The 24223-nt window shown below is 48.6% G+C and overlaps 1 protein-coding gene and 1 non-coding gene across 7 annotated transcripts in view; both read right to left on the reverse strand.

The window, feature by feature from the left end:
• Window positions 1-1800: 1800 nt before the first annotated feature.
• DAPK2 (death associated protein kinase 2) overlaps window positions 1801-24223 on the reverse strand; it is a 121226-nt gene continuing 98803 nt past the window's right edge. For 4 of the 6 annotated variants that reach the window (XM_086710909.1, XM_086710908.1, XM_086710907.1 and 1 more), the window contains 5 exons: window positions 23696-23744; window positions 22871-22897; window positions 19904-20056; window positions 18833-18878; window positions 11944-17327 (listed from right to left, as the gene is read on the reverse strand). In XM_086710909.1, the coding sequence (XP_086567035.1) occupies window positions 16719-17327; window positions 18833-18878; window positions 19904-20056; window positions 22871-22897; window positions 23696-23744 (884 nt within the window). In that variant the 3' untranslated portion in view covers window positions 11944-16718. Of the gene's footprint in view, window positions 2998-5679; window positions 5764-5872; window positions 5963-11943; window positions 17328-18832; window positions 18879-19903; window positions 20057-22870; window positions 22898-23695; window positions 23745-24223 lie in introns of those variants that run through there. The other 2 variants (XM_025919433.2, XM_025919432.2) reach the window with 2 other exon arrangements.
• LOC112856710 (small nucleolar RNA SNORA5) lies at window positions 7748-7881 on the reverse strand. Its single transcript, XR_003223255.1, has one exon. It is a non-coding gene; the product is annotated as a small nucleolar RNA SNORA5 (small nucleolar RNA).

Genomic DNA, 24223 nt, shown 5'->3' on the forward strand with positions numbered 1-24223 from the left:
TTACTTCTCCCTAGATAATATGATCAACTGTTTTTTAGATTAAGAACTGGGAACATGAATTTTATTCAGTAAGTGAAGACATTACTAAAGTATGTACTTCAGCTATATATTATGACTCGCTAATGGAAGGAGGGGGAGACAGAACTGGTGGGGGAAAGGGAAAAACAGGAAGAAACTATTAGTGGAAGGTCACCAACTGTGTTTCTGCTTTTTGAAATGTCAATTACCCATTGTTCACGACTCTTCAACTGCTCCCATCCCTCAGCCCATTAAGGTTTGCTTAGAATGGGATCCTCTCAACAGACCACCAAAGAAGACATTATTCTTTGGGGTCCAGCTACAGTGAACAGAACAATGTCGGGATGACAACAAGCTGGGAACCAGATGGAAAGAAAGTTGTACAAGCCTCTGCCCGATAAAATTCCTTGTGATTCCTCAATTCAGCTCTTTTCACATGTACCTACATGTCCATACATCATAGGGCTTGACTTTTCTCTCATAGAAATTTTGTGGTTTGTGGTTCACCTCTTATGATAGGGCCTTTATTTGCTTCCAAAGTAAGGTTTTCAGCAAATAAGTATGTGACTGGAAAAGGCAAGTGCACTCTAAGATCTGGAGTCAGGAAAGCTGGTGAGATTGACATTAAAACACAGTACGCTAAAATATTTATGTGTGCATTTGTGAAATATTAATGTGGCATCCTGCAAACACACAGGCAAACACTCCGGGGCAGGGCTCCCTCAGATCTCTTTGAAGACTTGCCTTTTAACCGAGCACAGCTTTCGTCACTGGAAAATTCCATCCGCCTCAGAGCACACTGTGGTCTCTTTCGGCCTTGAAGTGTCAGCTGGCCAACACATCCTTCTTCAGAGCTAACCCAACATACCTGGTTCCCATGGGCCAGCTGCTCCCCTCATCTTCACACCTGGGGGGTACCCGCCATCTGCCAGCAGAGAGGTCACAGGGACTGAGACTCTCTATGGGAGTGGCATGGGCGCCTGGCTTTTTCTGGCTGCTGGCCCCTGGAGGCATCCTCAAAGTCCCCCCACTACCACACTTTACTTCCCAGGAGCTCCCACTGAGCCCCTGTTCCCCCCAGCCACAGCCAAGAGCCCCTCACAGGCCCAGGGGCCTTGAACGTGGCTCCCAGCATCAGCCATCCTCCAGAGGCTGTTGCGAGGCACAGAGCTGGTCCTGCCGGAGAACTGGGGACACCCAGGAACTACAGGTCAGCTGCAGGACTTCCTCAACACGCCGGCAGGTCTGCTCCCTTTCTCCCTGGAAGCTTTTCTGAAACTGGACTGCCTTTCTGTGCCTGTGGGGCCATTTTGCTCTGGATCCATGCACTAGCTGAAGGCAGTTTGACCCCCTGGCTTCAAACCTGCTGCTGACAAAGGGAAAGGATGACTCCCTGTTCCCTGGGCCTTTTCTTTTCTTTTTTCCTTTGCCCCATTCACCTTCCAAAACTTACCCTTTCTTCCCATCTCTTCTCACATACTTTCTCAGCCTCAGTGCCTCAACCCTGATCTCTGGCTTCTAAGGACCTTCTCTTGGGTTTCTGGTCAGCATCACCATTCATTCGACCTGGAAAGCAGGGCCCAGATTTCCATTTCATTAAGGTTCCCTTACTATGCTCACCCCAGGGTCCACGTAACCCACCTCTTTTCCTCTCCTTTCTCCCTGTGGGTTTCTCTGCCCTTCTTCCTCTACATCTTTCAAAAGTCCCCCGCCCCTATCTTGGCCATAGTTGGCAGGTGTATTTATTTCTGGGGACTGCCCTAACAAAGTGGCACAGGCTGGTGGCTTAAACAACAGGAATTTATTTTGTCATAGCTTTTGAGGCCCTTAGTCTGAGATCGAGGTATTGGCAGGGTTATTTTCTTCTGAGGCCCCTCTCCTTACCTTGTAGCTGGCTGTCTTCTCCCTGTGTTGTTACATGGTCTTTCTCTGATGTCCTAGTCTCTTCCTCTTGTAAGGACACCAGCACATTGGACCAGGCCCCATCCCAATGACCTCATTTTAACTGGATTACCTCTTTAAGATCCTCTTCCCAAATACAGTCATATTCTGTGGTACTAGAGGCTGGGAGACACAATCAAGCCCGTATCAGCAGTAGTGATAGGAGTAGTGGCAGAGGTGGTGCAGGCATTATATGCTGTATCTGCACTGATCTGGGGGGATGGAAACCCTTAAGGAAGGATATAGAAGGCAGGTGCCCTACAGTCCAGAGGGCATGGTTCAGTGTGACCTTCTGAGGTACTGTCCACTCAGCACCCCAACCTTGGGGGCTCCCCCGGACTCATAGGCACCTGAGCTAAAGAAAACCAGATGGGGATAGCCCTAAAAGAAGCCAAGCACCAGGTAAAACCAGAAGTTTAATAAAAATTAAAAAAAAAAAATTACAATACAGTGGGCTGCTTTAGAAGGTCAAATACGTTGGTCTGCCCAACAGGCTGATTCCATGTGGGTTCTGGGAGGTCACAAGATTGGTCCCTCACACCCTAAGATTCACTTCACTCACTTGTCTCGCTCCCATGGGGGAGGTCTCTGTCTTTCTGGTGTAATTTTTGACCAGGCTAGCTCTGAACTCCCTCATCCTGTGAGAACAACCTGCCTGAGTCTGACCTTCCCCCGTGATGATGACGTTCATTTGCGTCATTTTCTCAAGTCCACACCTCAGCCCAGGTTCTGAGGTCGGCAGACAGGCGAAAGCCATTTTCTGGAGAATAAGAGCTTTGGGAATGCCGGAGCCTCCTTCATAGGAGACAGCCACCGCTCCCAGGGGCTCCCAGCTCCCCTGGAAAATCTTCTGAGCCCTGCAGGCCCATCTGTCTTGCAAAGTCTTCAGGGACGCAGAATGCCTAGGTGCTGGTGACAAGCGGAGACCCGGAGTCTGCAAGGAGAGAGCCGGGCCAGCTAGGAGGTACTGCTTCTTCTCCGAGGGTGGAGAGCTTTCCTCTTGGCAATGTCCTCCTCTGTGTCACTTTCACAATTCCTCTGGGAAAAAGAGAAGCCCAGGGCAAGAGCGTCACGAGAGGCCAGGGATGGAGTTGTGCTGGGCAGCCTGGGCCTATGCACCTGGGCCAGGGGCCTGCAAGCCAGGGAAGTGGATGTTGAGGCGAAGGCTGTTATTCTGTCCAGAGTCTGGGGGGTGGATTGTGTGGGGGCGGGGAGGGACCTGGAAACGGGGCCAGACCACTGCCTTGAGGCCTCCATCCCAGGAGGAAGGAAAGCAGGTAGTGCTTCTAGGGGAAACCAGGCACCAAGAGAAGCCAAATCATCATCGTAATAATGAAAATAGTATCTGGTGTTCTCTGTAGCTGCCACATAATCAAGCCCACTTGGATACATGCTCTGTGGGTTGAGTGGCCTCCTGAACTCAGCCTGGAGAGAACGGGAAGCAGGGATGAGCCACAGGGACCTCCCCGAGCTCTGATGGCCACTGTTCCACACCCCCTCTGCTCTGACTGGCTTAGGCCGCACCTTTGGCAAGCCTCACCAGGGACAGGGCCTCTGTGCTCCATCTTTATGAAAGAGGAAAAGAGGGGCGCCCTGGGTGGCGCAGTCGGTTAAGCGTCCGACTTCAGCCAGGTCACGATCTCGCGGTCCGTGAGTTCGAGCCCCGCGTCGGGCTCTGGGCTGATGGCTCAGAGCCTGGAGCCTGTTTCTGATTCTGTGTCTCCCTCTCTCTCTGCCCCTCCCCCGTTCATGCTCTGTCTCTCTCTGTCCCAAAAATAAATAAACATTGAAAAAAAAAATTAAAAAAAAAAAAAAAAGGAAGAGGAAAAGAGTAAAGTGCATTCCATGGCTAAACCAGAGTCAAGGCAGCCATCCTGGAGGTCATTACTTTTTCATTCAGTCACATCAGTCTAATCAAATTATTAACATTTATTAAAAGAGGCACCAATCAGAAAGACTTAAGTGTGTCATAAAACATCTGCTGTCAGATGTTCAAATTTAAGGCTCCCTGAAAAAAAGGACCTACAAATTATTGTTGTTGTTGTTGTTGTTATTATTATTACTTAAAGGAAATTCCCTTTTGGAAAACTGTAGAATAGATGTCTGGGACCCAAGCCTTCCTTCTCCACCTGTAGAACGAGCTATTGAACTGATGATGCTGAGTGTTTGAATAAAAAGAGGACTGTTCTTAAGTATTTGCACAAGGACAAAAATTAAGAAAGAAATACAAATTCTTTCTAATTATCCTCTAGTCCTCTCTCTCCATGGCCTGAATTTTCAGAGCAACTCATGTGCCATGTTCCTTCCCAGAGCCTTCTCTCTTTCCCCTGGCATAAGCCAGTTGGAAATCCAAGGTCAAGATCAACTTAAGCCAAATCCATCCTGGACCAAGCCTGGCTAGAACAATAAAAATAACTCAAGCTCTGCTGAACAGCAACTTTGTAGCATGAGTCAGAGCCAAACAATGAAAAAGTAAACTGGGGGAAAGTCTGCCTGTCATTCACAGGGATTTTCAGAGGGACAGTCCAGTCCCTTTGAATGGCAGATGAGGAAAGCAGTTAGAGAAAGGACATGTCTTGGCCAAAGCCATACAGTTGTTTTGGGCCTCTGGAGCCATAAATCCTTAAAGCAAGAGCAAGAATCAACAAGAGCTTAGGCTGAAGAAAGAGGATCCCCTCCTGGGGGTGGGGGGAGAGAGTCACCGTGCCAGGTCCTGGGATGCAGCCCGAGTGCGAGCGTGGTATGTCCTGAGGCTGCTCAGCGTTGGCTGCCCACCCATCTCAGGCAGCCGCTCTTCCTGAACAGGAGTCGCTTCTGTCCTGACCTGTGCCATCCCAGACATCTCTGGGGCCTCACCACATTTGACGAGTACTGGGGAACATCTGTCCAGAGCACCTCTATTGTCTAAATACTAACACTGCCTTCTGAGGCACTGGCACTGCACTTTAAAGTCTACAGGGAGATTTTACACAAGAATCACTGCTAATCCATATTAAGCACATATAATGCCAGGCTCTAAGAATATGTCATCATTCAATCCTTGTGACGACTCTATGAGGTAGGAACTGTTGTTAACCCCATTTTAGAAGTGACAGCATTTCAGCACAGAGAGGTTAAGTATTTTCCTCAAGGTCACACAGCTAGTAAGTGGCAGATGTGAATCCTGAAAGTCTGGTTCCAGAAGCCACGCTCTTGACCAATATAAGTTCCTCATTTTAAATGTACACAAAACAGTAGCAAGCTAGTCAAATATCATCTAAATATTATTATTATTATTATTATTGGCAATCTAAAGCAAAACAGAAATGGAAAAATTGAAAAATGAATATTAAGCTCCCATTCTACAGCAGATCTTTGGATTGCCAGGTATAAATTGTGGATTGACTGTGGTGATTTTATTATTCAGAGTCCTCAAGGCTCCAACAGGCTACAAGTCCTCAGGGGGAGACTAGGGCAGTGAAATGGCAGCAGCAGTACCTTTGAAGGTGAACCAGGAAAGGATGCAAGATCCTCCAGGAGCTCATGCTGCCCATCAGAGGCCCCCCACCCAGCACCACCCCAGCGGTGTCCCAGAATATGCAGCCTCTGCCCATCACACACGCAGAGGACAGGATGAGCAGAACTGGTGGGAAACAGTTAGGGCCCACCTGCTCCCTCCCGTCCCCAAGCTGCAGGTCACCCCAGAATTCCACCCAACACGACAACACTGCATTTACCTACCAGGTCCTCATCCGGCCTCAGGTGCACCTTCTTCATCAGGGAGCGGGTGAGGTGGTTACACAAGGAGACGATGCTGAAGGAGAGCTGAGGGAGACAGAAAAGGAACTGCCTGGTGAGAATGTGCACAGAGACCCTGGAGGGAACCAGGAACCCACTGGTGCCCCCTGCCCCCCACCCCTGAACCCTGACACACCTTCCATCGCCTGCGGACATACTGCTTCTTGAAATTCTCCAGGTTGACCACAGACTCCCTGCGGACCAGGGCTTGCTGGTTGTCCACCGGCTGGGAGACAAAGCAGAGCATGGTGGCTGACACAGGGATTGGGTCGGCAGCCACCCCCTTCTCCACACCCCCGACCACATGCCATCGTTAGCCTGACTTTGGCACCTCCTCATTGGGCAGGGCATGCACAGGGACAACACACTCAGGGCAAGGGTTACAGATGTCTCAGCTGTTCAGGAGACGGCCCTGGTGCCCCTGAGCTATTATTAGCGCAGCCGGATACACACTCTGGCTGGGCTGGAGAATCGGCCCCCCAGAGGGGAAGAATGAGAGGCAGGGCCTTCAGTCACAGCTCACTTTAGGGAAGGGTCATTGGGCAGCAGTCTAGGATGCCCACTGTGCACTGGGCTGGTTCTGGGCTTAGCAAAACAGATGCTTTGTTGGCAAACAGAAGCTTAATACCCCATTCAAAAGTACATTGAAAGGGGTCGCCTGGGTTGCCCCATCAGTTGAGTGTCCGACTTCGGCTCAGGTCATGATCGCACAGTTCATGAGTTTGAGCCCCACATTGGGCTCGCTGCTGTCAGCACAGAGCCCGCTTCAGACCCTCTGTCCCCACTTCTCTTCTTTACCCCTCCCCCGTTTGTGCTCTCTCTCTCTCAAAAATAAATAAACATTTTAAAACAAACAACAACAAAAAAAGTAAATTGAAGGAAATAGGGGCTTCGGTGGAGGTTGAGAGGAGATGGGATATATCATTGCCTTTCACAGCTTGGCAGTCAAAGCTCAGCTTAAATCCTGGCTTCTCCAACAAGCCTGACATGGCTTCTCTGAGCCTCGGTTTTCTCATCTGTTTTATGGGGATAACATAATTGACATAAAAAACTGGACATATTTAAGCAAACAATTCGATGACTCCATTCCCTCTTGAATTCCTCTCTTTCTGTAAAACAGGCTTTCCTAGATCCAGAGATGGGTTTCAGAGGTCCTATGAACCTCCTGAAATGCTCTGCAAATTTTAGCATGTAAACTTATACATGAATGTTCAGAGCAGCATTATTCATAAAAGCCAAAAAATGGAAACAGCTGAAATGTGCATCACCTGATAAGTGGATAGACAAAATGGAATATATCCACACAATGGAATATAATTCAGAAATATTGTTCATAAAAAAGAATGAAGTACAGTTGACCTTGAACAATGCAGGGTCAGGACACTGAATTCCCATGCAGTCAAAAATCCACAATATAACTTTTAACTCCTCCACAACTTAATTACTAATAGCCTCCTGTTGGCTGGAAACCTCACCGATAACATAAACAGCAGACTGACAAATATTTTGTATGTTCTATATTTCACATGCTGTATTCTCACAAAAAAAGTAAGCTAGAGAAAAGAAAGTATTATTAAGAAAATTGTAAGGATGAGAAAATACATTTACAGTGCTATACTGTATTCATAAAAAATATCCACATGAACGTGGACCCTCATAGTTCAAACCTGGGTTGTTCGAGCGTCCACTGTCCTGACACATGCTACAACGTGGATGAACCTTGAAGACATTATGTTGAGTGAAAGGGGCCAGGCACAAGAGGCCACACACTGTAGGATTCTATTTACATAAAATGCCCAGAATAGGCAAATCGATAGAGACAGAAATTAGATTAGTAGTTGCCGGGGCTGGAGAAAGGGGAGGGTGGGAGAGGCCTCTGAGAGGGTATGAGGTTTCTTTTTGGAGTGACAAATTGTCCTGGGGTTAGAGGGTGATGATTATTGCATAACCTTGTGAAGATACTAAAGACTACTGACTTGCATACTTTTATTTTATTTATTTATTTTTTTCTTGGTGTCTGTGACTGAATTTATCCCTGAGGCCCAGCACAGAGGATCAGGGTCCATGAGCCGCGGTGTTTCTGTGGCAGCCTTTCGGGCCGGCACCTGCCATGGACGGGCGGGCCCTGAATTTGACACGGCTGCTTGACTTGCATACTTTTAAATGATGGATTTTATGGTATGTGAATTATATCTTAATAAATATTTCACTTGAATGCATGTGTACAGATATACGTCTCTTCTGAGGAGAGCTGACAGATTTCATCCATTCTCAAAGAATTCTGTGGTCTCAACAAATGAACTGCCCAGGATGATACGTGTGGTCCCATCCAGCTCAATTTTTCTCTCTGCTCCGACAGCCTCCTCACAGCAATGCCTCATTTGCCACGCCCCCCTCCCCCCCATTGAATGCTGAGTGACATAGCTCACGGACTCCTGAGTGCTGGTCTTGTCTCCCATCCACACTGGGAGCTCTCCTCCATTTTTGTTTATTTTCCATCATGGCGCTCGGCACCCGGAAAGCCAGTGCATACAGCTGGCCCACACCGCTCGGGACTTACAATCTTCTGGCAGAAGCCATTTTCCATGTTCACCCAACCCCCGTGCTCCTGCAAGTCCTCCGTGTGTTCCAAAGCCTAGTCCAAACGTGACCTCCTCCAAGACAACTTCCAAAAAGCAATGTCTCTCTCCCTGCCATGACAGAAACACATGTGGGCTCCCTCAATATTTCTCACTGACTTCGGCCAGCTCTGAGGTAGGGTTGTCTCACTAATGAGAAACAACTTGAAGGCACAGAAAGAATTTTCTTCATGGTTTTGTCCATGTCCTCTGGCCCATCTCCTCCCCACCCAGAGCATACACCAGTGGGTGCTTAACAGTTGTATAGCTCAATTGTTTCCCTGAGTTGCTGAAGAGACACTGGAATGAGATCCTAGGACCTGGGACCTGCTTGCTCCTGCCAGTGAGAGGCCCTGGGCACCTGGATCGGCAGCCATGACACCACGACTCCCCACAACTCCGCCTGGGAGCCAGCAGACTTCCGTTGGGGTCAGGGAACAGGGAGGAAAATGCATACAACCTTGACATGGAGCGGGGGACGAGAAAGCCAGGGGCTGTTCACCCTCCCAAACTAAAACACTCTGTGCCAAAGAGTGACAGAGAATGGGAGGAGGGGACAAGGAAGACAGAGAAAAAGACAAGGGTGCTGAGGGAACCACCAGGCCAAGGTCTCCCAGCTCTTTCCTTAACTGCCTCTCACTTCCTGTGCTGCACCTGCAAGCCTAGCCCTGGGTCTAGGTCTCACCTGAGGGGAGATGCAAAAGAGGGCAGAGCCTGACTTTTCTGGTATCAAAGCCTTCCAGCAGCTTCCTGGCACTCTTGATGGAACCCAACAAGCTCATCCAGACCCCCGAGGACTGTACCATCTGGGTTTTTCTCCAGCCGACTTCCTCCCTGTCTCCTTTCTGTTGCTGTGTCTCCCATCGCACAGTCTGCTTGCTGGCCCAGGAGCCCCAAATCTCACGGTCTTTGCCCTTGCTCCTTCATATATTCACTTGGTCGTTTTGTTCAGGTCTTTGCTCAAATGTCACCTCCACAGGGAGGCCTCCCTTGACCATCCTATATAAAATAGCATCCCAACTGCCCCCACACAACTCACTGTGCCTGCACCCTATTTCTTCATAGCACTTGTCGCTACCTGATATTTGATTCTGTATTTGTTTGTTCTGGTTTTTTTTTTTTTTTTAACTTTTTACTGCTCATTTATTTTCAAGGGAGACAGAGAAAATGAGCGGGGGAGGGACAGAGAGAGAGGGAGACACAGAATCTGAAGCAAGTTCCAGGCTCTGAGCTGTCAGCACAGAGTCCGATGCAGGGTTCGAACTCACGAACCATGAGATCAGCACCTGAGCCGAAGTCAGACGCTTAACTGACTGAGCCACCCAGGTGCCCCTGTTCTGTGTTAATCTCCCTCTCCTGCACCTCCCAGCAACTAGTATCTCCTTTCCAGGGTGATTTCCTGCCTTCCCAACTCACAGAACTTTTCTACCTCTAAATTCACCATTGTCTGTGATTCACTTTTGAGCCTAACCCTTGCAGGGGACACTTGCACTTTGCTTGGAGTTTGATGAGGTGGGATCGGTAGACTCTAGAAGAGTATGGACCTCTTTTTATCCACTTACTGATTAACACTCTTGCAGAAGAGAGATGCCTGAACCCCGTGGGCGGAAAGTCAACATGCAGTTAGAGGAATCCCATTAATAAGAATCCTACCTTCTAACTAGTCCAGCAGTGGAGCAACGAGGCCCAACTAAAATATGAGGGGGGAATCATTCCCAGAGGCCATTAAGGGGAAGTGATGCAATTACCTCTAGGGCTCTATGTGCTACACAAAACAGCATGAACTCTGAGAAGGAGGCCACCCAGGCTATAAATCCATCAGGCTGGCCTTTCCTAATCAATGGGCCTCTTTGGTTGCTAAGAGGCTCAAGCAAATGCTGATACCATCTAATCCTTGAAAGTCAGAGACATAAATTCTGCAGTGAAATCTGTTCCCAGAAGGAAAGTGGCAGCAACACCATTGATTAAATTAGGGGTGTCAGTAGGGTGGGACTGGGTTCTGCCTCCTCCTGGCCCGGCCGTCTCTGCAAACAGACAGTGCCCACCTTCTAAGCCTGTTGTCCTTTGGGCAGAGAGTATGGGCGATTCTGACCAGGCTCCTAGGAGCATGTTTAGTCTCTCAGAAAAATGTTGGGAAGCGAGTCAAGAAGACAGAACACCGACTGAGTCAGGTTTTGTTTACGGAGATGCAAACGGCTTTGAAACAGTACAAGGGGTGTGCCAGGTCAACACCCACGTCCACAGAGCAGGGAGATGGAACAACAGCCATTCCCCTGGGCATAAAAAAGGAAGCCTGGCTTTACAGAAGAGGCACTCCAGCTTTTCTCTCAATACCAGGCCTCCTCTAGAAAACTGCAAACAGATCGCCACTTCTCAAACCTCCAACTGTGCCATTTCTCCAGCCCCGTCCTCCACTGGAAGCCAGGGACACCTGAGTACCCACACCCCTCTGCCGCCTCAGTCTGCCACTCTGCCTCCCCCACCAATCTCCCTTAATGGAGTCTTTCCATAGTTTGCATCTCCAACTTCCCCTTTTGCTGGCTAGAGCCTGGGCCCTGCTGGCCTCACTTCCCAGTTTTCCCAGGAAAGGAACATGTGAGGCTGAAGGGGGCCTGAGTGTCAAGTTCCTTATATATGGGTGGGGAGAGCTATAGAAAGGCTGTGTCCCTGCCAGTTGTTTCATACCTAGAAGAAGCCAATGGAAACACGTGGAAATGCCCCTTTCCTTGCCCGGCCTGGTCTCACTTTTCTTACTTAGGTCTCAGCCCTTTTAATCCTCTTTCCAGGACCTTCAGTTTTTTCTTTTCTTTTCTTTCTTTCTTTTTTTTTTTTTTTTAACGTTTATTTACTTTTGAGAGACAGAGAGACAGAGCATAAGCAGGGAAGGGGCAGAGAGAGAGGGAGACAGAATCCAAAGCAGGCTCCAGGCTCCAATGCTGTCAGCACAGAGCCCAGTATAGGGCTCGAAACCACAAACTATGAAATCATAATCTGAGCCGACTGCTTAACCAACTGAGCCACCCAGGTGCCCCAGGACCTTCAGTTTTCTGAGAAATTTTTTGTCCCCAGGAAAAGCTTCAAAAGCTCTCCCTCCTGGACGGTTACAGGAGACAGGAGACCTGAGAGATGTAACCACCAAATAAATGCCAAGTGTGGACTATGTTTAGATCGTGATTTGAACAAACTACAACAGGACATCCTTGCGAAAAGTGGGGACGTGGGAGTATGGAATGTGTATCCACATGATATTAAGGAATTATTCTTGGTTTCTGTCAGGCTTGATAATGGCACAGAAGTAATATTAAAAAGAAAGTGCTTAGAAATTCATACTGAGGAATTTAAGTTAAGTAAGTCCAAAGTTTGCTTTAAAACACTCCGGAGGGGCGCCTGGGTGGTGCAGTCGGTTAAGTGTCCGACTTCAGCCAGGTCACGATCTCGCGGTCCGGGAGTTCGAGCCCCGCGTCAGGCTCTGGGCTGATGGCTCAGAGCCTGGAGCCTGTTTCCGATTCTGTATCTCCCTCTCTCTCTGCCCCTCCCCCGTTCATGCTCTGTCTCTCTCTGTCCCAAAAATAAATAAACGTTGAAAAAAAAAAATTAAAAAAAAAATAAATAAATAAAACACTCCGGAAAAAGCCGTGGTGCAGATGAATGGGAGAGGACTGGCCATGACTCGCTCACTGTCAAAGCTGTGTAACAGGCACAGGGAACTCACTGTAACATTCTGGATACTGATGAGAATCTCCCATAACAAAAAATTTGAAACAAAAACTTGCCCTCTGTTAAGTCTCTATAAATCTCCTCTTTACCTCCACTTAACAGTTCCTGGCTCCTGATCCCAATCTGTGCTCATGCTCATCCCCACCCCCACCCCCAAATTCTACGTGGCACCTTCTCCACAGGCTATGGCTTGGGAAGGAGATGTTGGAGGGGGGACCTTCCCTGAGAACGTTTCTGCCCCCTGATGCCCCTCTTACTCTTTCTCAGTCAGAATTCATCTCTCTCCCGTCTTCTGGAATACTAGGTACCTCTATTTCACCACTTCTCATGGCCTTTCCCATCTGCCAATTGGGGTCCCCAACTGTTCCAGACACTGAGTCTTTTATTCAGGGGCTGTCTTGTCCTTATCTGTCACCTCCCTTCAGAGCCAGAGCACAATCAGTGTTTGTTCAAATGAACTGGCCCCTTCTGCTCCTCAAATGTACCCACTGCTGGGTCTTCCTCTACAGAGCAAAGAATCTTCTCCACAACCCAAGAGTTTCACAGACAAAGGAGAAAAGGCCATTCAGTCCCACAGACATTTACAGAGGCTGGCAGTGGGGGTGGGTGCAGGGCACACAGCTACCTCCCACACAGGCCGACTGCTGCATGACGGAATGAGGTGGGAAGCCACCATCTTCATAATCACCTCTAGGGAAGGGTGGGTGATGTGAGGAGAGGACTCATGGGGGAGACTGGCTTCTGTTGTCATTATTACTCCGCCCCATCCCTTCTCTGCCAGCCTCCTACAGCTGCAGAATCACCTGTTACCACACCTTTTCCACCTTTCCTAACACAAAGCTGAGTTACCATGTGCCACGGGCATTCGGCTCAGAGCAAGGACAGGCTGCTGCCTTCCCAAGGTGCCGACTCTCCAGCTTCCTTGGGAACCCATGATCAGGAAGATGTCACACACTCAGCCTGCCTCCCCAACAGCCCAGGGTGGCATTTGCACAGAGCACAGAGGCCAACCTCTCACTGCCGGGTAAATGAAAACTCCTCCTTTATGGCAGATGGGCCTAGAAGCAGCCCCCCCCCCCAGGCCTTCCTCCCTCTAGGTCCCAGTGAAACATTCCCCTCTTGACACCCCCTCAGGCCACTGTCAGCCCCACCCTACCCTTGACTCCACTGTTAAAATGCCAGCTGTGAACATGTGGTGGGGAGTCAGGTGGATTCTCTGACATTCCACAGGCCTCCTTGGGCTCCCCCTCAGTATCAGGTTCTGATGCCAAAGGGTGAGGAGAGTTGGACTGGCCAGGGGACAGAGGAAGGTCATGGTCTCCTCCTCCACCTTCCCTGAAAGACTTGGGAGTGCTTCTTAGTTTATTTCGATTTGTCTTTGGAAACTCTTAGTACAGAAAAGGGTCTGCTTATAAAACACCTAAATAATAAATAGTTAGTAATAACTAGATATGATCACGGAGAAGATGAGTCCACTACTGTGAGGAGAATCACTTATGGTTCTGACTCCAGCTTTGGGGATGACCAGCTGGGTGACTTCAGGCAGGCCCTGTCCTGTCAAATGCTGTAAAGTGAAGGTGTCTGATGGTCCACTTCTCAGTACAAACAGTGAGTGACTCATGCCACGATTCTCAACTAACTACCTTCCCCTCTCTGTTTCCAGTCTCTCCAAATCAAATCATCCTCAACATCTTACTCCTTTAAGTGCATTTTATTTGGACTTTCACAAGAAAGTTTAACCTGAGTTATTCAATTGGGGGCTTCCTTTCCTGAGGAAATCTGGCTATATGAGGTCAAGGTCTACTGACATAGCCAAAGGGACCTTTAATATCTGCAGTGTCTTCATGTCAAACGAGTACATCACAACTCATGACAGGGCAAGTAAGTTCTTGGAGAGACTGTAGACAGGCCACTTATACCCAGTCTCCCAGGCAAGGCACAGGAAAAAGGGCTTTGCTATCTTCCATTGATCCCAAGATACACAGTTTTGGATCTCTGAAATCAGGACTTCTTTCCCATCAATGGCATTTTGTCATTACTGTCAGTCTGAAACAAAGGCAGGTGTTTCAGAAGATGACCACACCGCTTCTGCCAGACATTGGGGGCCATTCAGCCTCAGACTGTATGACATTAGATTCTCTAATTGAAGTTCCTTTGGATCACACTGATTGTGCAAATTCAGAAAGCAAACCTGTGTGAATTCCACACGCGTGGGGCCCCTCTTGTCAGGGGGGATTTTCCATCCCTCCATCTAGCATGAAGGGTGAAAGACTCAGGTTTCCTTGCCTTCCCTTTTTGCATGGTGGCTTTATTTCTCATTTACCCTCTCAGTGAGGGTGTCCCAGCTTTGAGGAGAGGGGAAGCGGTCTCCTCTTGCACTTGGCTTTGTTCTTTCTTATTTTTGGTATATAAAATAACAACTCATCTTATATTTGATGGAAATATGGTCTCTTATATTTGATGAAAAAAGTTTCTGTAACCAATGTTATATACAATATTTGAAATGATCTGGCATAATAATGGAAACGGAGGTAGGGTTCTGAAAAAATGGCTGCACGGGGTCAAAATCTCATGTCTCCTCCTAAACCACTTGCCATCTGTGCTGCTATCTGGACATCCCCTCCCCTGCCCAGCACATCAGGCTGTTGACTAGCCCAGCACCCATCATGGTTCCCTATGACTCTTGGGATAAAGGCAGAGCTCTTTGATATGGCAAAGTACCAATGGTCGTGCATCCTCTCCAGTCACATCTACACCATATACACACCTTATCCTCTGCCCTCCAGCTTTCTGTCTGTGCAATTTCAGCTTCCCATGCCCTCTCTACCACAGAGCCTGGCATGACAGCTCTGTCAGGAACACTTCTTTCTCCCTGGTTTGCTTAGCTGACCTCACCTCCAGCATCACCACCTCAGGGAGGCCTTCCCTGACTAGATCAAACCCCCATAGCATGCTTGTGCAGCACTACATCCTTCTCTTTCATAGCGTGTATCCCACCTGCAGCCCTACATCTGTAGAATGTTCTTGTTTAATGCTGGAATCTTTTACCTGACTGTCAACTCAATGAAGGCAGGAAAGGAGCCTGTTTTCACTCAATAGTGTATCCCCTGTGCCAGGCTGAGTGCCTGGCAGGTGCTCAATAAACATTTGTCAATGGATATATGGATGAATCTGGGTGTCTCTGCCCCATAATTAAAGAGTAAACTCCCGGAGCCTGGAGCAGTTAGGGGAAGCAGAAAGAGCAACAGACGTATCATCAGAAGGCCTCCACTTTTGCCACTACAGTGACCTTGGGCAAATCACATCCTCTCTGTTTCCTCAATTCCAAATTGGGAATAACACTTACCCTGCCTATCTGACAAGGGTGTTCTGTGAGTCTGTGTAGTAACTTTGAAATGATACAATCTGGTCCCTCACCCCCAAGCTTCTAGCACAGTGCTGGGCCCACACTCTGTCCATATGAGCTGGCTGATGTCCCTCCTTTAGGAAAAAGGAGAAGACATAATACAGTCCTCAAGAAGGTGTGCTTGAAGCCTGGAGTCAAGAAGGGACCACTGAGCCTGTGCTTTCCAGTCTTAAACGCTCTGGAATTTCTCAGCCCTTTCAGGGCTATGCCCTAGTACATAAGAAAAGGGATATTCTTGTTGAGTCCTTTTTTGTCTTCATTTCTAACACAAGGCTGGGGCCCTCAGTCAGAAGGGGGAAAAGTGGAGAAGGGGGAGATACTGCCGCTTCCATCCTGCTGAAAATCAGCCAGGGACAGGGCTGGATGGGAACAGAGAACTGCATCTTCTAGGACCTGTTTCTTGGGACAATCGTTTAAAGGTATGAGACATTCCACCTATACCTGTCAGAATACATGAAATAAATACATGAAGCTACTAACGTTTCCTCTGGAGCTGAACTGTAATGTTAAGGTGGATATTTATAGCAAAGTCTCACTATTTCTCCATATACCTCTTATGAGGGTCGGGCATCCTAGGTTTCTGTCTCATCTGCATCAACTAGCTATGAAAGACCTTGGGTAAGTCATTTTTCCTCTCAGAGTCAATTTCCTCATCAGTTACATGGAAATAATAGCAACAACAAGAATAATACCATCCACCTTTCTGCTCAAGGAGTTCTTTTAAAGATCAAAGACAGTGCTTGGTAAGTGAAAAGTCAGTGCAAATGGAAGGTAATATTTTTCTGTGCATTTTAAATTCCTCCTTCTGCAGCAGGAAAGCACCAAACTGGCTTATTGTTATCCCTACTTAGCTCAAAGATTACCCAAGATCTGCAATTTATTAAGACATATAGGTGGGAGGTGAGATGTGAAGAAATCCATTATCACAGATCAATTACAAGCATCTCCCCGGGGCCAGCCATCCTCCCTCTGGAAAAGGGTAGGCTGAGAGGTACTCATTCTCAATTGTTTTAATAGCTTGGCTGCTCCACCAGCCACCTCCCAGAAAACCAGGTTGGTGAGAGGAGGTGCAGAATGAGTAACTAGCTAGCGCCTTCCTGATTCTGGATTCTGTGAAGGGGGTGGAGGGCTATGCTACATACACACACCCTAAGGATAATTCTAGCTGATGCTCTGGCAGGGCACTTGGGAACACGCTTCTGCAAATCATCCAGGATGCATTACTGACTAGATTCTGGTGCTCAGAGTTTCAAGCCAGCCAAGACTTCCTTGCTGCATGATCTGTCGAGCTGCTCCACTAGGGACTCCCTGGTGTCCCTGCAGAACACGGAGCCCAGGCCATCTGTGTTCTTACTCTCCAGCTGGAAACTGCCCACCAGTTCCTGGATCCACTGTAGGTCTGCTGAGAGCTCCTGCCTTAAAGCTTCAAACTGTGCCTGCAGATGGTCCAATTTCCTGGCCATGCTTCCGAGGCTGGACCCTGTGGCCTGGATGTCTTCTCGTAGGAGCTTCTTCAAGGACTCCACTTTGCGGAACTCATACTTGAGCTGGGAGAGGTCGTGCCGGGCGCTCTCACTCTCCTCCCGGTACCAAGCTTCCTTCTCATTGTATATGGAGACCAGAGCCTCCACGTCGTCCTGGATGGTGTCATGGGTCCCTGCCAGGGCACGGCATCCCTGGTCCACCTGAGCCACGTCCTCTACTACACGGGCAAAACGCTCAAAGTTGACATAGGTGTTATTGGGAGGCATGCTTGAGTGGCATTTGAGGGTGTATTCTCTTAGGCGCTTGGTCTTCAGCTGGGCAGGCTCTGTCTTCTGCTGTTCCGGGGCTCTGACTTCTCCTTTGGACTGGTGGGTGTTTAGACAGAACAGCCAGAATTAAGTTGATGCCAAATCCAAAGCGCAGTTCAAGGTGCAGGAAGAAGGCACACAAGCAGCCTCTTAGGCATTCACTGCATGCATCAGGCCAAGGGGAGGACCATGGTGGGATGAGCATCCCCACAGACGATAAAAAAGACTGAAGAGTACGGGGGTGCGGCCTCCATGCTCACTTCAGGGCAGGGTGGTCCATGGCCATTAGAGAAGGTCTCCACACACATAGCATTTAGAGGTGCTCACATAGACAAGCAGACTATAGCCAGGACTCCGCAGGCATCCACTCCACGGCAGGAGCAGACAAGGCCATGGCTGACAGAGGGAGGCTGAGAGACCTCTCTCCTTCAGGACCAGGTGGCATCCTGGGCCTCAGCAATACTCAGCATGCTAAGCCCGAGAAGCTGCCTAGCTCTGTGCTCTGAGCCCACTCAAAACCTAGAGGGCCCTTTAACAAGCAGATGAACCTGACCTTCTCCCGAGCACTCCAGCCCTCCCTGGTCTCCATCCTCCATAGCCCTACCTGTGCTGATCTGCATGCTCAGATCAAGCTGGCTAGGCCTCTCATTTAACAATCCAGGTGATTTCCTCCAGGTGAATGGGAAATCTGGTGATGCTCTAGGAGCGCACATCTCATCAATCAGCAGAAGTAGGGCCAGAATCCTGGTCTCCTGATTTCCACCCCACCAAAGTGCCTTTTTTTTTTAATTTAAGTAATCTCTGTGCCCAAACTGGGGCTTGAACTCCCAACCCCAAGATCAAGATTTGCATGCTCTACAAAGTGAGGCAGTCAGACACCCCTGGCCATAGTGCCTTTAACTAGCACTTTACTGTACTGTGAGCAAGACCCTCCACAAACCAGTAGCTGGGAGCCCAATTACAAAGTAGGCCAGGCTAGAGTCCCTCTGTAACCCCCACCTCCCCAGAGGGAACAGCATCGCCCAGAGAGTGGCCATCTCTCCTCCGTACCAGGCTTCCATCTCTGAGCCCGATTCCCTGAGGTCTCAAGGTGCCTAAAGAAGCACCTTGGTAAAGACACACTGGTTGGAGTGTCATCCTTTATTCAGAGCCCCGAAAGTCAGAAAGAAGGAGCCTTGGTTACAAAGTTGACATTTTTAATTGTCATCGATTTCTATCTACAACTTGGGAGCCCTGATTACTGCTTTGAGAATGACAGCAACATGCTCTCTGACAAAGAACACTTTTTATGATGGCCCCAAAGGAAAAGGGTTTCAACTGAGGTTTGTGAGGGCTCCATTTCATAAATCACCTGAGCCCATGAAATATAAATGTAAACTTATAAACCTATTTGAACAAACCCAGATCAGTTGGCACCCCCCAACTGGATTTCATCTGTGCCCCAGGGTGGATGTTTCTAGCACAGGCCTTTCCATGGGCTGCCTGCATCTGGCCACCCCTCCTGGCCCTGGCAGCAGACCAGGGACCTGCCCGCTCACTGGAACGCAATACCATGCCCTTACCGTGATCCAGGGGTGTCTGAGAGCCTCTTCAATTGTGAGCCGTTTCCTGCAATGAGGATCAGAAAACAATGACAATCCATGAATACAGAAGCTGAGAGTGACAGTCTCCATTCTTACTCTTGTCAGACCTGCATTTTGACATTCTTTGACCACTTCTATCAAACCAGAATAATGGGGGGGGGGGGATGCAGAGATGGCTGGGGAATGGGCTGAATTCCCTGCATCCCAGAGAAAATGGTCCAGGCGGACCCCTCAGTAGAATGATATTATGATATAAACCCTCATCTCTGGTCCCAAACTTGAAGGGCTTAACACCACACTCTAGGAAGTCATAAGTGTTCTTGTGAGCTTTAGCTCTCCACAGCTAAACCTTTGGTCTATGTTTTTCTATTTGCCTCCCAGATCCCTTCTCTGCCCTTCCCTGCTCAGGTATTATGATCTGACCTAGCACCGCCCTTAGATGGGGAAACCAGGCCCCTGCACTCTCTCTTAAGTCTGTGGGACCAAGAGGACATGACCTTCTAGAATCTGTGGATCTCACTCCTGCCCCATTTAGTCCATGCTCTGGCACCAGGCACCTTACAATTTCCTGCCTATCTCCTACTTTGACTCTTCAGCCACAGGGCTCACCCTGGGCCCTAAGGAGGGGTAGGATCAACAGGTCTCCTATTCTCCCACTTACTGACCCCTCTGAGTCTGCCTCCACCCCAACTCCCACTTGAAATGGCTTGGAAACTCTGCCACTTTCCTTTTCAAAGACTGTAAAAGATAATGTGTCCTAGAGAAACCTAGGCTGACTTCCAAACACACACACACACACACACACACACACACACACACACACACACAGCGTTCTTTGTATTGGGACAGGAAAGAAAGCAGAAAGACTTGAGCAAACAAGATGAATGCCAAGTCTCAGCTAATCCACACTTCTCAGCACCTGCCCAGATTAGACCACAATGGTGCAGATGGCAGCCTGTGGCAAAGAAGGAATGGACTAGCACATCTTTGGGGGAGGGGACAGGAGATGGTCAGTACTTGAGAAGCCCGTGCCTTTCTCTGTCACCTTACCGGGTCTCTTTCACCAGAAGCTTCCGGATGAAGTCCTTGGCTAGCTCGCTGGTCTGGCTGAAGAATTCTTCATCAAAGTCGTAACTCACTGCTGTGATATTTGCTAGTGTTTCCTGCTTTGTGTCTCCCAGGAAAGGGGATGCTCCACTTAGGCTGAGCACACAGAGAGGGAACACGTGACTATAAGAAAGTAGATGGAGGTGGAGGTGATACAGTCAGGGAACCCTGACTCATACTATTGCATGGGGATGGGAGGCTCCCAGCAACACCGCCTGCCCACTCTGGGCAGCCAGTCAGCAGCCTTTTCAACAAACTGAGTCCGATTCAAGACACTTACGGAGCTTCTACTAAGTTCTTGACTGAAACTGTGTCTTCAAGGAACTCAAAAAAGGAGGGGAAGAAACAGAGACATGACTCTTCATAATCCCAAAGAGAACAAAGCAGAATACAATGGAAGACCAGACAAAGGACTAGGGGGGCACAGGACAGAGGGGACATCCAAGTGCAGGCTTCATGGGAGAACTGACATTTGTATCAGTTGTGTCCTGAAGAATGAAGAGGTTGTCAGTAGAGGAGGAGATGGAAGGTGTTCTAGGCTAAGGGAGCAACTTGAGCAGAGTCTGAGAGATGTGGAAATATATGGACCAGTAGGGACTAGAAGAGTGTGTAAGGTTCCCCTGCAGGGTTTGTCAAGAGGTATCATTCAGGGGTGCCTTGACTCTTGATTCTGACTCTTGATTTCAGCTCAGGTCATGACTTCATGATTCATGAGATTGAGCCCCGCTTGGGATTCTCTCTCTCTTTCTCTCTCTCAAAATAAATATTTTAAAAAAGAAGGTGTCATTCAAATAGTGACTCCCAAATCTACTGTTTCCTGACTCATATCCCAGCTTATGGGATTCCTCTCCTTAGATGTGCCATTGTCACTGTGCCCTAACCTCCCTCCATGAGCTCCTTGCCTTGATTAATTATGTTACCTCACAAATGCACACAAGGGTCACCTCTGACTCTTCCATCCATTCCCTCACCACATCTAACTGGCCCAAAAGTCTTATTGGTTTTATTTACTAAATATCTCCTAAAGGTTCTCCCCATCTCCACTGCCACTGTCTTAGCATAGTGGTAGCAAGGTGCACTGGGAAAATGCTGATATTTCATTCCTCAAATTGAATTCCAGCTCTGCCACTCATTAGCTGTGTGAACCTAAGTAAGTTACTCAACCTCTCTGACCTCCAGTTTCCTCCACCATAAAATGAAGAAAACTCTTCAGCTCACATGATGGTTGTGAAAAATAAATATATTTACAATGTTACATGCAATCTTGCCCCATACTGAGAGCTCTGGAATTGGTGGCCATTACTACTATCTTTGTTAGAACACAAAGAACCTCCTGTGACTTCCCATTTTCTATAGGATCACGTTTGAACTCCTGAGCAAGACACTGGAAGTTGGTCCCTACCACACGCTCAGTACATTTCACCACACTTTAACAGGCTCACTGTTCCTTTCCTCAGCAGACAGCCCTTCTCTCCCTTTCCACCCAGAGAATTAATCTCATTCTGTACAGGCCAGTTCATATTAATCTCAATCTCTTTCTCATTAAATCTCCCACAATCCCAGCAAACGAGTGTCTCTCCCAGCTGTGCCTCACACAGGCATGTTCATACATCAGCATAATCTTGGTCCTATTGAGTGCGACTGAGCTGTGTGGTGTCTCCCTCCAACACAGGGAGCTCCAGGCACGCAGGGCAGACCTCCTCCATGTCAGTATCCTGAGTGCCTGGCACAGGGCCCACCATGGAGCAGGCACTCAATAAACTGTGTAGAATTCAAACAAGCTAAAAGAAGACTATATGCTTTGTATACACTGGAATTCCTTAATATTTCAAAATGGAAATCCGAGTTATGAAAAAAAATCAAGGTTTTAAGAGCCAACACAGAATCTGGAACCATCGAGCAATGCATCAAGTTCTCTTTCTCTGCATCCAGTTCTTCTGGGGCTTAAAAAAAAAAATACTGATGGCCAGACTCCATCCCTGGCAATTATGATGTAATAGATCTGCAGTGGGCCTGGGCAGTGTTAGGTATTAAAAGGTCTAAGGTACAGCCAGGATTGAGACTCTCTGCCATAGCTCAGAGGGGTCCACCACATTGTAAAGAGCTCCCAGTCTAAGTGATGCTGGAAGTCAGAGAACTGGTTTACAGGAATGCGGAGAGATGGTCCCCCTCAGCTGGTGAGTACTGGAGCCCCCATGTCCCCTCTGGGACAAAAAGAGCATGTTCCAGCTGTGCTGTTGGGGGGGAAATGGTTGAGAAGCACTGATGGAATGAACACCAAGCGGCGCTAGGAAGTTTGCACACATGTCTGCTTATTTAACCCACACAGCACACCGTGGCAGGAAGTTTGTGATTCTTATTTTCCTGATGAGGAAAACAGGCCCAGAGGTTAAGTATCTGCCCAAGGTCACAAAGATAGAAAGTGACAGATCCACTGCACATGGAGCTACACAGGAAATGTCTGCTTAAGCAACTTAATACTTCAGGGGTGGGAAAGAGACTCTGGGGAGAAAGACGAGAGCACGTGAGAGCCGGGGAAGGAAGGGGAGACTGGGAGAGAAAGAAGGAGCGGGATGGGGAAGGCACGGCAGCCTGAGGGCTGTCCCAAGGCTTCTGGGTGAAAGCTGACTTTCTCACAGGAAATGCAGCCTGGGTGAGGCTGAGCGTTGGATGCCTGGCCAGGGTAGGGATGCAGACAAGGCCCAAGGTCAACCCTAGGGCCAAAAGTATGTAATGGAGCTAAAAGCATGGAGCCTCAGGTGTGCTGTGTGGATTGAACACATCTGGCTCGTGGTAAATGATTCATGAGTAAAACCAGTAAATTCAGGCTGCCTGTCCCTACCCCTCTCTCATTCCTCCCAGTTCCCCAGATCCAAGCTAGGTTGGGACCCCAGCATCAGGGATACTCACAGGATGTAGGTGATGACGCCTATACTCCTGCAAAACAAAGAACAGGCAAGTCAGAGCCACCTGGCTCTGATCCCAGCCCAGCAAGGGACTCCCCCCCATGCTTCTCAAGGGGAAGAGTCACGTGCCCCTATACAGTGGCCTAAGGATGTCACCTCAAGTCCATAGCCCTCTCCACTCATCCCAGTCTTCAGCAGCAACCTGGGATGCATCTGGAGTCATCAAGCTCTGGACACTGAGTCCGAGGACCCAAGTTCAAGGTCAGACTTCTGCACTTGCAGGCTGTGATTGGGGCAAGTCCCTTATGATCTCTGAGCCTCATTCTCCTCATAAAATGAGGTTAATGATAACTACCTCACAAAACTTCTGGGAGGATTTTAGAAAACCAAGCAATCAAGGTACTCACTCAGCCAACTATAAAGCCCTGTTCAAATGAAATGAGTCCTGTCTGTGCAGAAAATCAATCACTACGGTATCCTTAGGCCCAACACAGCTCTTAGAGCCTACAAGGCTCTCAGTGATCACTTGGTTGATTAACTAAATAAGCTATTGTTACTATTTCTTTATCATAGCTGTGGCAGGCCTCCAGGGTGAGCCTCTCCCCTTGTCTCTGCCTCGGCTGTGTTCTAACAGGCCTCAGGTCCAGGCCTGGCTGCCTCCAGCTTCTCTGGGCCACAGGTCCAGCACACCGGGAGCAGCCAGAGGCTCTGAACGTGTGGAGTAAGGGGTTTTCATGGTCAAGCAGGATGATGTCAGCCAGAGTCAGAGTCTGAGGCCTTCTGCCCTTGAAAGGACCCCAAGGTCACCTGGGTTGTCTATACAACTTACCACATGTCAGCCTCCAGGCCCAGGGGCTCGTAGTTCACAATTTCTGGAGCTGAAAGAAGCCATATTGAAGAATCAGCAGGAGTATGAAAACGAGAAGAGATGGTGATAGGGAATTTTAGGGAGTTTGGTGACAAATGTCTCCCTCCTGAATCCTCACTAAGGAAAAATCAACAGATGGAGATAATCTGGGTCTAAGAATTTTGAGAAATGAAGTTGCCTGTTATCCTGGTAGAAATATTTTACAAAGAGGCCTTAATAGTGAGGAAGAAGGAAAGGACAGAGGGATGCCTGGAAGAGGAAGAGGAGGGTGGGGTAAGGAAGATGCCAGAAGGGGAAATGGGGCCTGACAACAAGGCTTGCTTTAGAAGTCTCTGGTGGAAAACAGTCAGGTCAGCGCTGGAAGGTCATAACGAAGAAAAGAAGGCAGAGAGGGAATCCACGTTCCTGAATCTGGTCTGAAAGAGGGACACCTCCTCCCTGAGAAGAATGACAACAATCTGGGGCCAATGAGATGAGGAACCTGAGGTG

The sequence above is a fragment of the Puma concolor genome, chromosome B3, assembly GCF_028749965.1.
Source record: "Puma concolor isolate L17-30 chromosome B3, mPumCon1.1.hap2, whole genome shotgun sequence".
NCBI lineage: Eukaryota > Metazoa > Chordata > Mammalia > Carnivora > Felidae > Puma > Puma concolor.